General features: G+C 33.8%; 1 protein-coding gene across 3 annotated transcripts in view; it reads right to left on the bottom strand.

Annotated features, from left to right (window-relative positions):
• Window positions 1-13,319, bottom strand: part of LOC122001334 (protein SABRE-like) — a 72,158-nt gene extending 58,839 nt beyond the window's left edge. For 2 of the 3 annotated variants that reach the window (XM_042556033.1, XM_042556034.1), the window contains exons 1-5: window positions 12,889-13,319; window positions 10,734-10,845; window positions 6,864-7,133; window positions 2,377-2,633; window positions 1,754-1,967 (exon numbers count right to left, since the gene is read on the bottom strand). In XM_042556033.1, coding sequence (XP_042411967.1) covers window positions 1,754-1,967; window positions 2,377-2,633; window positions 6,864-7,133; window positions 10,734-10,845; window positions 12,889-12,959 — 924 coding nt within the window. In that variant the 5' untranslated portion in view covers window positions 12,960-13,319. Of the gene's footprint in view, window positions 1-1,753; window positions 1,968-2,376; window positions 2,634-6,863; window positions 7,134-10,733; window positions 10,846-12,888 lie in introns of those variants that run through there. The other variant, XM_042556035.1, reaches the window with a different exon arrangement.
• Window positions 13,320-14,421: the final 1,102 nt, after the last annotated feature.

The raw sequence follows: 14,421 nt of genomic DNA, 5'->3' as shown, positions 1-14,421 counted from the left end.
GGATTATCACAAGGCTATTGTGATCAAGTCGGCTGATGGTAAAATCTAATTGACCTAAGTAGTCATTGGCAGACTCAAGCTAAATTGATTAAGGAACTAGTTGACTGATAGGTGGATCCAATCGACTGACTGGCGACAAATTAGCTTAGAGCAAATGAAATAAAAAGTGGTTGAAGACAATAAAAGGGAGCTCAATGGAAGCTTCAAGGTTGGCAAAATAGAGTTAGTCAAATTTTATTAGAGTTTCTCCATGATCTTTAGCCTTCCCTCTTGTATTTTCTTGTAAACCTTGTATGTTGTAAGAGGGTTGTAAGAGGTTTCTCCAAGAGAAGGAGAAAGATAATGGCTTCTTGAGAGTGACTCACTAATGAATCATAAGTCGTGCAATAGAAAGAAGGGTTCCGAACTACATAAATGAAGGTGTTAGCAATTGTGATGTGCTTGTTTTAATGTTTCTTTTTTTTCAACTGCACTAATCTTGTATGATCTTGCTAAATTTGTATCAAGAGGAGATTAGGATTGCAATTGCAAGTATAATTGCTGCTTACCCACCCACATCTAGCTTCTGGTCATCTCACATCTAGGTATCAACAATGTGTACATATGCAACTAGCAACAAAATAATAAGCAGTATGATTCAGAATAGAAACACGTGTGTAGCTTAAGGAATTGATTCCACTAACATTATTTTATATTGTGATATTATTGAACATGAAGATGGGATCACACATCTCAAACAACAACTTGCTAACGGATACTCGCATGTCCCAGGGTGTTCAAAACTTCATCAAGAAATTCCACACAGAATGAAAGAGAAACTTTGATGCCAAAAAGAATGTCAAATACCAACAGAAACAACATAAGAGTTTGGTAGGAAAGCTTCTAAGGATCCTATCTATTCAAAATCATGGCAATCATATCGCACATGACCCAACTGCTCTTGTGCCACCTGAAAAAAATATGATTATGAGCAACAAATGTGTACAATTGTTGCTACTAGAAAAATCTCAATTAGTGCTAGTGGAAGTGATTAAAACTGTTGAACCAATATTAAGGAGTGCAAATATTCGTATTTCCTCATCATGAGGTGGTATTGGTAATTTCTTTCCTTCTACTCCATAAAGGCATACGGTAAATATTAGCAATATTGATCTAATGCCCTTCCCAAACCATGCTAACAAGTAGACCAGAATTAATATGCCAACGCAAAGGAGAAGAAATCCATCTATCATTAAAAAAAAAATCATTTCAATCAAATACCACCAAATGCAACAAATAATAAGTATGACATCTAACTATGATTGCATATAAAATTGTTAGTATTTACTTAGATGAACAAGTAGAGGAAACCAAGACGAAACTCATCATCCAAACAACAATGAAACCTCTGTGGAGTTATGTTGATGTGTGACAGCTAGAAATATAATATTTCACAAATTTGTTAATGCAATTAAAGAATACCATGAGACATCTTATACATATAGCCTAAGGAATAGTATAGCTCAAGAGATAGGTGCCAAACATATAATGCAAGTAGTCACAAACAACAGTGTTCACGTTAAAAAGATAAAAGTTGTTGGAGCAAGATCATCTGACATTGTTTTGAATATCAAGAGCAACATTCTGTATTGATTTGATGATAACGGAGATAGGTAAACATTGATATAGTAAAAAAGGTACTTAAAAGAAAATAATCCCTTCAGAGGCATATTACACAAAAGTAAAAATGATAATCCCTTCAGAAGATGCAAACCTTTTCAGGAAAAGCAAAAATATGCCTCTTTGTGGAAGGGGTGGACTTGTGTTTTTCAGATATTTCAGAAATCATAGCTGATGTAGCACCCTCAGTTGCAGTGTCATATAGCAGTTCCAGATTTTTATCTTTCCTTTTAAAGAGATCTTCATTAACATTAACTGAAACATCTCCACATACCATGTCCAGATCGCTGACTTTGATACCTTTCTCCCTATGTCAAACACACAAATATGAGTCCTGTGTTTATCACACGATTGAGTGTTGGTTTTCATTATAGAATGTTAATATTCACAAATATTTTGAAGAACAAGTGTACGATATTTGGTATCTTCAAAATATCCTAGGTAAAACTTTGTAACATAGTTATATAACAACTTATTTTGGAACTGGCATATGTTAATGTAATGTTTTTTAAGTTGCATGTTTAGCCTAGAAATCTAAAGTTCACAGCAAGCAGCTCTACAACTCATGAAACATAAAAGAATAGGAATTGGACTGTAACAGTGTGTTTATTTATCATAGACTGTCAGTGTTAAAATCAAGTTAATATTGAGTAACCTATATACTTGATAAATTAGGTAACTGACAAAGGCGAATAACTTGCTTAAAGTAGGGCATACCTGTCGTGACCAAAATCACAAGCCACTGACAAGTCCTCACATATAAAAGAGTTCTTCTCCATAACAGAAGAAAATGATTGTTCATCTTGCAAACATTCCTTTTGATTAGAAGTTAAAGTATTATCAACACTGAGAAATGGATCACCTAAATGAATCATAAATGGTACAAGGTGCAATTTGACACGAAGAATCTGATTTGGTTCTTCTCTAGAAATGTCCAACTTAAGTTCTTTGACTTCAATGATTGCTTTTGGCACCTATACCATTTGAAAATCAGAACCACAAAACCATATTAGCCCCCCTATATGGACAAAAATAAATAAAAATTTTAAGACAAAAATAAGAAACCTGTTTGTATCAACGAAATATATAAATTCTAGCAAAACTTTACCATTAGTTTCTAGTAAGTAACTTCATGTAGGACACAAAGTCAATGAAAAATCATCTTCATGATTGAACAGCAATATAAATTCAATTGGTGAATGTGGTAGATTCAATTGAGGGATATGATTAATGAAAGCGATCTGACCCTAAATAGTTGTAATTAACAAGGCTGGTTAATGTTGATGTCAATGTTGTGCATGCAGAAGCATTTCCAGTAATGAAGCAATGTATTCAACTTCTAAGCTGAACTATCTTATGATGAAACTGCTACTTACTCTAATAATAGTTAAATGAATAATCTAATACACCTAAATTTAGACAAAATTCGATCTTCCAACAAAGAGGGACAGCTACACTCATTTGTCACCTAAAGACTATATTATCCATACAAGACTAAACTTAGATATTCTAAGTTTCTAAGGGCTGTATAAATATTTAATCTAAAGATCATGATGAAACTGGAACATCCTACAAATAGAAAACAAGACTGGTAAAGGGTCCATGTGTTTCTCGTAAAATCTTTTTCTGGAAAACTTTTTCTTTATTTTCCACTGTTTGGAGCACCATAAATTCATAGCCAGCTGTAAATGGACAAGAAGAGGGTTTTCTCTGTGTGTAACTTTAGCTCAAAATGAATGGAATCACTTTGCCGAAACCTACTTGATCTCTCTCATTTCCTTTCTCCCTCTATTTTACTTCCCTCTTGCCTGTCTACCTCATGCCACAAGCCGTCAGTGCCAGATACTTTCTGCCATTCACATCTTCTCCCATGAACACTCATCAACCAAATGCAACAACTCCCATTGAGCATTGGTGCCATGACAACACTTCCTAGCTCCCACGGATGTCAGCAGCATCTCCAGCATCAGTTCCTCAACTCGTGGAGCATTGATGGTACATCTGTTGATCGATCATAACTCCCATGGGGGATTGGTGACACCTAAAGAGTTGGTGGCACCTCCCACAAAGGAATGGCAACACCCCAAAAAGGATGGCATCTACGACATCATTTCCTTAACGATCAACACTAGGAATTGCTTCAACAACGAGGGATAGTTGTTCTTGCTCAAGACACCCATAGCGTTGGTTGCCTGAGTGCATTTAAGGGCCAAAATAAGCACATTTAAGATGGAAGGCTCAGCAGTCGCATTATGACCAAGATTGGCAGCAAGGAAGCATTCTAGGGTGACAAAGAAAAGTTTGAGGTTGTGGCACTGCAAGGATGGGACAACTATATGGGTTTAAGAGGCTAGAATGTTTTGTCATGTACCACCAAACAAGGGGAAAAATGGTTCCCAATAAAAGTTTCCTTTGTGAAAATTTTCCTAGGAAAACATGTTACTCATAGAAATTATTTTCTGCAAAACAAACAAACCCTACATCACTCGATAAAAACACAATATTATTGCAGCATTTGGTAGTTAAACACTTCATCTACCCCTATCCATGTTGAATACCGACAGTCAAGCAACAACACTCCAAGGGACACTCAAAATCCTATTCACCTTTTGTACAAAATTTTAAAAATAATTGTGACAAATATTTACATCCACACTTGTGTCAAAACACTCATATCCAAGTCAAAGCAATAGAGGTTAAGTATAATCTTCATTCATAAATACCCCTCCAACCACAAATTTTATGGAAAACTAAAGTTTGAGAATATGGAGAAATCGTGAATTAAAAAAAACAAAAGACAGATTACAGTTAGGATTTTAATATCTAGTCTTCGACATAAAAATATGTTGAAATCACATGGCAAAATATGATATTAATTTAAGATACAAGGAGAAAATGTTAAAAGGAGAGCAGATTAAATCTTGACCTTTACTTTAGATAAGGCAAAAAAGAAGATACTAGAAGGGAACAATGACTAATATATCTATTGAGATTGCACTATCAAGAGTGATGATATTAGAATTCCAGCATTTACTTTCAAAGAGGAGAAGTGCAAATTAAATTTTTGGTTATCTTATTTTACCCCAAGAAAAAGAGATGTCAGAAGAAAGGGAAAAACAACATCTGATACTGACTTCAAGAAAATAGAGAAGATGGAAGAGAAAATTGAAATAATCTCACCTTAAATCAAGCACACAATGTATCAAAAGTTAATGGAGGATGAAAATTGAGGGTGAAACAATGAATCAGCAATGTGTAAACTTGAGATGTAAATGGTGAATTATAATACTTCAGGTCTATATTTATTCCTTTTAAACCGTAGCCACCCCCATTTTTCTAGAATCTGTAATTTTCTATTCTCAAATTTGGCTTATCTTTTCAAATGTTGTAACTTTTTTTTTTCCCAATCCAACCTTTTCTAGTCTCTCCATTTTTATACTAAACCTACTTTTTTTTTCCAAAATGTATAGATGTCCCTTGTTAAAATGGGCTTGGTCTTGCTTTTCCAGGTTGACACTTGAGCTTGGCAGTCATGAGCATAGGGGACCATGGGTGGCACTCAAAAAAAAAAAACCCCTCTCATGTGTTGGTTCTCGCTGGTTTCCTACCTCCTCTCTCCTTTTTGTGCTTTAACGTATTAAAATCTTACAGCCAAAGAAGTGACTTTTTGGGGGCAATGATAACCTTTAGTCACCAGAAAGGAAAGGACGTAGTGGAGTTTGGCCTGCTATGGGAAAGATCATTTTACCGCTTGAAGCAAATGGACAAGGTGAAGAAGGTACCAATCAAGAGTTGGATCACAGCATCCCTTACATGTTGCCACATATGCCAAATCTAAGGGGCGGAAAAATCTAATAACTGGAGGCTAAGATGAAAAATCTCACACCAATGTTTGTTGTTGTGGAGTGTCTTATTCCAACTAGCTAGTGAATGAACGGTTTGTGACTAGCATGAAGCATCTACAACAAAGGGATTGTAGTGGAAGATACCCATAAAGAGTGGTACAGATATTGATGGTGTGGAGGGGATGAAGGGAAAGAGAAAGTCCAACAGTAAAATCTAGTGAAGGAAAATTATTTGCTACCATTCTTTTTACTCTGGAAAATTTACTCTGGAAAATGGAAAGAACAGTAAGAAAATCATTTGCTACCATTCTTTTTACTCCACTCTCCATATATATACTACATATTTTTGAAAATTTACTATCAAACACATCTTGATGAACATTTCTCCTTTTTATGAAAAGGAAAATTAAAACTAGAAAGATTTCCCCAAAAAAAAAAACTAAAGAGCCTACATTATCAGCTTTAGCACCTAGTTGAGAAGCATGAAGCCTCTACAACAAAGGGATTGTAGTGGAAGATACTGATAAAGTGTGGTACAGGAAATGCTGAGGATATTGATGGTGTGGAGAGGATGAAGTGAAAGAGAAAGTCTAACAGAAACATCTAGTGAATTTGCTACCTGGAAAATTTAATCTGGAAAATGAGAAGAACAGTACGAAAATCATTTGCCACCATTCTTTTTACTCCACTCTCCATATATATATTGCATATTTTTGAAAATTTACTATGAAACACATTTTGATGAACATCTCTCCCTTTTTTATGAAAAGGAAAATTAAAACTAGAAAGATTTTCCAAAAAATATAAAAGAGCCTACATTATCTGCTTTGACACCTAGTTGAGAATGGAAAAAAAACAAATTGTTGACTTAAAATAAAGAAACAGAAAATGAAGGAAACAACAGGAAAATAACAAGTCCGGTTGTTTACTTGGACAGAGAGAATAACAAAAAAAAAAAGACTACTTATTATCAGCTTTTGTTGCCCAAAAATAGAGCACAAAGAATAGATAAATATGCAAAAAATGGGAGAGTAAAGGGACACCAACCAATCACCAACACAGGATTGGTATGTTTCCTGCATTACATCATTTCCATAGCATAATGTGATTTATTTTCCCCTTTCTTTCTTTTCCCTCTATTTTCAGACCCCTCTTTCTCCATCTCTCTAAGTAAATACAGCCTAAAAGGAAAATAATGCTCTTTTCCAGGAGAATTTCACTCAAGTCCTAGAAGCAATTAAACCTTTATGGCTTCATTAATTCCTATTAACAGAAAGTTATTTAAAATAGTTTGTGACATTGTGTATAAACATCAATTCTACAGTACAACTAGACATTCACTTTCCAAAAAACACATACCTTCACAATGAAATCTGTCACTGAAACCGAAAGAAATCTAGCAATGCTACTTAGCAACATCCACTTCCCTCTTCCAGCAGATCGAGGTTTCTCCACCCTGCTAGCATTATTTACCTTTTTGCTTTGCAGTGAAGGTCTTATTACAACTTCAATATCAGATATCAACAATTGAAGTTTGGGATCCCTAGAGATAAAACCAAATCCCAGCTTGACAAGTGATTTGCGAAAACTGAGTTTAATTTCTCCAATAGATAATGATTCAATGGAACCCTGAAAAAAAATAACTGAGTTAATTATAGATTGCAAATAATGCATAAAAACTGACTGACAAACAGAAGTTCACAAATAACTGACAACAAATGAATAAGCCAATAGCATAAAGAAAACTTGCATTAAACATAGAGTTGTAAGCACCAACTATTTAGAAACTCCACTGCGAATAGTATTAGACTAAAGCCTGTTTCAGCATTGCCATGGGCATCTTTCCCTAAAAAATAAGCTTAGCATAGACAGTGTGACTAATCAAAAGGAAATAGACACAGAACAATCTGTTTTTCTATTGTAAACCTTTTTATGAATTTTGCATCATGCAAAATCCTTAAATCTTTTCATTTAATTTTCATGGCTTATCATATGGATCAACTCTTTTGACCATAAAGTATGCACAAATTTTATAAAAAAATAATATGCAGTGCCATTAGTTTGAACATGGCCTGATATTTAGTATGAACACATATCTCCAGAAAGATTGACTCCATAAACCATAAAAATTATAACAAAAATATGACTGATAACATAAGAAAAAAAACTAATTATATTATGATGACAACTAAAACAATCAATACAACTAACATAAAGTAACAAAAAAATGCAAAAACAAGCAATTATTTTCACAGAATAATAAATTTCAATCAAATTATGATATTTTACTTGCACTTTCCTTTACATTTATATTTCATCAAGAAACTATGAAAATAAAGGGAGACCTAAAGATATCAAATTAGTGAAGAAACATTAGCAGATTCAAATTGGATTTCAGAATTAGAAGACAGCAGTGCTCAATGAAATTGGAAAAATTGAAGGGTATAGATCATCACATGTTAGCAATATGAACCTAAATTAGTGGTGTCAGATTCAAGATTGAAACAGTAGAAGTTTGCCACTCATGGCCCATTACACGTCACTTGTGGCTCATCATTCCCCCTCACCAATGAGCAGTATGAACAGACAGATTAGTGACAACAGATTCAAAAGATCTGAGAGAAACAATTGGAGAAAAATTTTTCCTGTCGTCAAGAGATATTAGATGTAAATTATGAATTATAAGAGTTGTGATTAGATAGGGAGCCTTAGCACAACAATAAGGTTGTTGTCATGTGGTTCGAATCGCAGACACGGTCTCTTACAATCAAGGGTATAGTTACGTACAATAGATTATTCCCCAAGATCCGCATTGGCAGAAGCTTTGTGCACCGGACCGCTCTTTTTTTTAGAGGTGTGGTTGTTGATCAAACTAAAATAACCCAGTTAATTTTTCATTAATTGAGGCAAAGATGCATAAATCTGCTTTTTTTAATTACTATTCTCATTTTTATTTGAAGTCAAGAACCATTAGGTTATTTAAATCCATGAAAAATAAATTAATAATGGCTCAGATATATTATTTGATCAAGACTTGAGAGATTTGATACATGTGGTAGAATTCGTAATGTTTGTTTCCATTGCCTATGGTCCTTAAAAATATGTTGAGGGCTGTGATATATCTATGAGTTTGTATCAATATGATCTTGGGCCAAGACTAGACCAAGAACATTCCTGTGTTGAGACTTTAAGATCATAAATAATATGGTTTAAACTTTAGGATCGGCAAATATATTAAATTCAAAAATTACAACAGTTATATGTTAGATTACGATATTGCAACCTAGTGTAAGACCTAACTTTTCTTATGCTTAGATTCAGATAGAATTAGTTGTATCTAAAAACTACAAATACACAATTTCTTATCCTTCTCAACTTAGTATTGCAGTGTGCTCCACTCTTAGAATCAGGTTTTCCTTCTTCAATGACCAAAGGGGAAGGCCGCAAAGTTAGTATGACAACATGGCCATCCTCCGTTGCTGACAAAGTCATAGTTCTTTTTTCCTCCTCATCTCCCTTTCCTCTATAAACCTTAATTTTCTTTCCTCTTCAACCTTTCACTATTGTCCACCATCATAATCCTTATTTTCTTCTATGTTTTTTTCCTTTTTTCCCTTCTAGTAGTAGCACTCGTCTCTATTGTAGAGCCATGAGTACATCACAAATTACCGTTACAATGACAAAGCACTCAGAATTCTAGGAAGCAACATTCCTTCCTACACCACAATATCTCTGTAGGTTGGAAACAGAGAGAAGCCAGCTTCCACATTGGATTATCTTCCTCCTTTCTGTATTTCAATATAGCTATCTTCAATGCATGGAGGGTCTGCTGTCTATACATGATGCAAAATGGCTCCCCTCTCTCAGCCCATTTACCTATCTCCTCTCCTCTTTTCCTGACAAGCACCATTTAGGAGTCCCATGCTTTCTCTTTAGTCATGCCTCCATCTCCCTGCAGAGCACTGTTCCTATCCTCAACATCTCAAATCCCAAGCCTTATCCTCTTAAGTGTCCAGTTTGGTATTTGTTATATTTCCTCTTCCTTATAAGGTTTGTAGGATTCTGGAACCCCTTCAATTCCTCAAGTTCTCACCCTCTACCCTCATATCCTTGCTACAAACCCTTTGCTCAAGCTTCTCCTTCATGCCTAAGGTTTCAAAAATGTCTAATATTCTCTTATATCCCCTAAAATCTTATAATAGAAATCTTGACTCCATCCATGATTGGAAACAGGAGAGACAGAATACATATGAATGGAAACAGAAGTAACCAAATCCTATTATGCCTGGTTCAAACAGGCCTAACTAAAAGTATATTTCTTTCTTTAAAAAAGAGCATGTATGGATTAAAAGAAATAAAAGTTTGCAAAAAAAAGAAAAAGAAAGAAAGAAATTCCAAGAGAAAAGAAATGGGCAATCTTGATCTTCATGCCTAAGGCTTCAAAAATGTTTAATATTCTCTTATATCCCCTAAAATCTTATAATAGAAATCTTGACTCCATCCATGATTGGAAATAGGAGAGACAGAATGCATATGAATGGAAACAGAAGTAACCAAATCCCATTAGGCCTGGTTCAAACAGGCCTAACTAAAAGTATATTTCTTTCTTTAAAAAAAAACATGGATGGATTAAAAGAAATAAAAGTTTGCAAAAAAAAAAAAAGAAAAAGAAAGAAAGAAATTCCAAGAGAAAAGAAATGAGCAATCTTGATTTTTTTTAAAAAAAATGGAGGGAGAAGTCCATTCCTAAAAAAGTAGTTGATTTAAAAAAAAACAGAAAGAAAGGAAGAAAGGGAATGCCAATGATGAGACAAGAGAGAAGCATTCAGAAAATGATGAGATGCTGAAGCATTTAACAATCTTCAGTTTCACTTTCTTTCTCTTTTTTTTGTCTAAAGAACCACTAGTTTGTCTCATCTTCTTTGTTTGCGCACAAGATTTAAGATAAGATTAGTTATAATTTGTAGTTTCCAATAGTTACACAAGTTGAATTGATTAGCATCAAAAGTATAAGCGTAGAGGGTGCCTAAAGAAAATTTCTTGTCAATATAATTATAACTTGAATATTACTAGTGAAATAACTTGGAACAGAGACATAAGTTTCATGTGGGCAACCCCAATAATTAGTACTAACGTGGCTTCATAATGGTGATGATTCAAAGAACATAGGCTAAAAATTAAGTTATTAGCATAACTTAACAACAAGTTTTGATATTGAGAGAAGAATACCTTTTGGAATTTCATGGTAACATCCCTTAGACAATTGCACCCAGCAACCCGTAAGCCAACAGATGCCTTCAAAATCCGACTCAAAAACCAAGCCAGCAATCTGGAAGCAAATCTGAAAGAACATATGTGCAGTGGTGCTATTATCATATAAAGAAATTAGGAAAAATACAATAACAATCATGCAAGTAGTGACTTAATAAGTAGAATATTCTGGCTATTAAGTGCTAAAATCACATAAATGAAAACTAAAAATTATAAAAATCATCATTGGTCAACCAAAATATAAAATAAATTCAATAAAATGAGTATGTTTAACGCCCAATCAAGACATGCCACATGTATGGTGGTCAAGTGTCGGTTGCCAAATGTTAGAATACTCTAGTTTTAAAGGAGCAGATATCATGATGTGTAGATATTGGAGATAACTGTTACAGCTTTTGCGATCAAGAAGGTAGGTATTGCCACCTGGTTTAGCCTACATATGCAGCCATGCCTGCATCAATTTATGTGCTGATAATTTAGTCCCAGTCAGAGAAAACTTAGTCCTAGTCAGACAAAACCTTTGCAAAAGTAAACAACCCCTCCATTACAGTAGAATAAGATTAAAAATCCTTCTTCAAAGATTGATATTTCATATATAAAATAAGCAAACACATCTTTATCTTATGTTTTGGGATTAAAAATATCTCAAGGTAAATAAACAAATTTTAAAAAAATATCACAAGTTAGAATACCTAAAGACTTGCAATGAAGAATGCATAAGAAAGTAAAGAAAATGAAAAGAAAAGAAAAGGACGAGACTATCTTGGAGAACCGAATGATATTCCTTCGAAAGATTCTTGTTCAGCACAAATATCTCTCCTTGATTGGACCAGTACATACTCTCTAAGGAAGGGAGGAGGTCTATCCATCCCCATAATGATAACTTTTGAGATGGGTGCATCCAAACACCTGTCCATGTTGGATTATAGGTATGAAGAGCTCTATCTTAACCATGCCCCCTTAGACCATCATAACTTGAAAATATCGATCTAGCTGTTGGATTTTCATCACTCCTAATATGACTAGCCTGTTGGTAGAGGAGGCCCCTCAATATAAGCACATGGACTATGGTATCTCCCCATGGGATTAAGGGCATGAGTCCTTGCCTTCAACAAAAATGCTTCCAAGAAATAGTTTGTGCATTTTCTAGTGTTTGATAAGCTAGAAAGTTTTGGTCTATAGATTTTTTTTCCATAGCTTAAACTTGGGAAACATGACTTTCCTACTTCCCTTTTGAAGAGAAGAAAGAAAGCGGATGACTGAGAGAAGGTGGAAAGAGTTGGCTCTAAGGTGGGGAAGGCTGGATCATCAAATGATAGTTCAACAAAGCAGCATTAGCATTATCAAAGGAGAAGTGAGGATTGGAATGTAGGAAGGGTAAATAGGTTACAATTAGGTTTCCTTTATATGTTTATTTTAAATTTAAAATAAAATTAAAACATTAACAAAATGGAAACATTATAAATAGTGATAGTTTTCATTAGAGAAGAGATGATTGGCTCTGGAACACTCGGAGGTATTAAGTGTATTTTTGAAACCTTCAAGAGTATAGAGAACAAAGTTGAAATTCTTAGCATCTAGTTAGTGCTACTTAACATAAAACTTTAGCCCATTTGATCTTTGTATTTTTTATTTACTCTGTTCAATTTGTTTGACTACATTATGGTAATTATATCATCAATATAGTAGTCTAAATATATTTTGTTAAACTATAATTTAATATTAAGGTTATGCTATAAAAAAAAAAATGATTTATATTACATAACAAAATTAAGTCACAAATTTTATTTACAATATATTAATAGAGCTACTATTATTCGGTAACACATCATTACTTTGGATGCTTTATCAGAATTTTTTTAGCTTATCTCTTTAAAATTTTAATTCAATTCACCATTTAGCTGATATAGTCCTATTTTTACTAGTAGCAAGCCAAATGAAAAAGGCTTCAAGAAGTAAAAAAAACACATCGAAATTCACACTTGGATGCATGGTGATACATTGATGGCGGAAAACCAATCCACGTGCTTAACTATCAAGAAAGACAACTAACTTTAAAAAAAAAAACAGAGAAAAATCCCTCAAGTATCCAAGGAATTTCTCAGTAACTTACACAAAAATGACCCATCCAACCGAAGAAACGACCAGAAGAGCGCTGAAGAACTTCACTGGCGACGATGCCATTGCACGAAAGGAGCCCCAGGACCGAAGAAAGAATTCTTAAGCTAGAGTTCTTGATACCTAAGCTTCATTGAGACTGACAGACAAAGAATCCCTCGTCGTAGGCCCCCGACCCGACTCCAGGGACCAAAGATCCCATCTTTTTGGAGACGCGCCGGGTTGCGACAGGGGCGGACAGGACCGCCCGGTAAGTAAACGACGCCGAACGGATCAGTGCTCGAGACAGAATTCCATGGTCGCAAAGCTTCGGAATCGGTTATTGTCGGGCCGATCTGGTGGAAGGAAGCGCGGAGCAAGGCGGAGATGCGTCGAGGAGACCAGAGCAAAGGGAAGACGAAAAGGACGACTACAAAGATGAATTTGGGGAAAAGGCAGTATGAGTATGACTACAGTCCTCTGTTCAAGCAAGCCTGTTCTGGGCCGAATCATGGTATAGTTTCCGAGCCGGTTTAGTCGGCCCATTAAAAATATTGTTATATACTAACCTAAATAGACTATAATTATAGTCATTAATTTTGATTTGTCAAGTCATATTACCCAAATAATGTATAGGTATTGGATTAAAATTTTGTTAATTTATTTAAAAATATACCTAAACAGATCAATCTATTTAAGTTGTGGATCTAGACAGATTGGCCCATAGTAGGTTCTACTATCATTTAGGTATTTATAGTGTCGTGGTAGAATATTCAGATTGTCATTCAGGTATTCATAGTTTGATCCCCAGCTATGACGTATTTGTAGGAATTTTTTCTCTAAATGAGGGTCGCAATTAAAAAATATTGGGCTCTTGAGTTGTCCGCTGTACGCGCTTCCTGATTTATCTTAATGGTTAATAGAAAACTTCTATAAAGTGAGACCAATTATTCCAAGAATAATCAATGAAATTAACTATATATACATATATATATATATATATATATATATATATATATATATATATATATATATTTATTTATTTATTTATTTATTTATTTGTTCATTAAGCAATATAATTTTTAATTCTTAATAAAATTATTAGAATTTAAGATTTGTGTTAACTAATTAATTAAAAAAATTATAAAAATATATTATCTTAATTTTAACATACTGTTTTTATTTTACAATTATTTTAGAAAACTTGAAATAGATATAGAAACTATGGTAGATAAATATGAACTTATCCACCGATTATAAAAAAGGATAATTTGAATAAATATATCTTATATATTATATTAAAATTTATCAGTGCAAAAGTTATTTTTTATTGTTAGAAATTATAAATAAGAAATTAAAGGTTTTAAGTATCTTTTGAATAGTTAAAGGATGACATCTTATTATGAAAAGATAATGTATTTTTTAAGAAAAGATGAGATCTAATTGAACCAAGATATTCTTATACCCCTTCATTTAGTATAAATAAAGTCTCTTACATCCTCATTTCACTCACTCAATTCTTTCTAAGCAAAGCAAGCATTACATTCCA

The sequence above is a fragment of the Zingiber officinale genome, chromosome 7A, assembly GCF_018446385.1.
Source record: "Zingiber officinale cultivar Zhangliang chromosome 7A, Zo_v1.1, whole genome shotgun sequence".
NCBI lineage: Eukaryota > Viridiplantae > Streptophyta > Magnoliopsida > Zingiberales > Zingiberaceae > Zingiber > Zingiber officinale.
The sequence above is the reverse complement of the archived record's forward strand: the minus strand, read 5'-3'. Positions and strand labels throughout refer to the sequence as shown.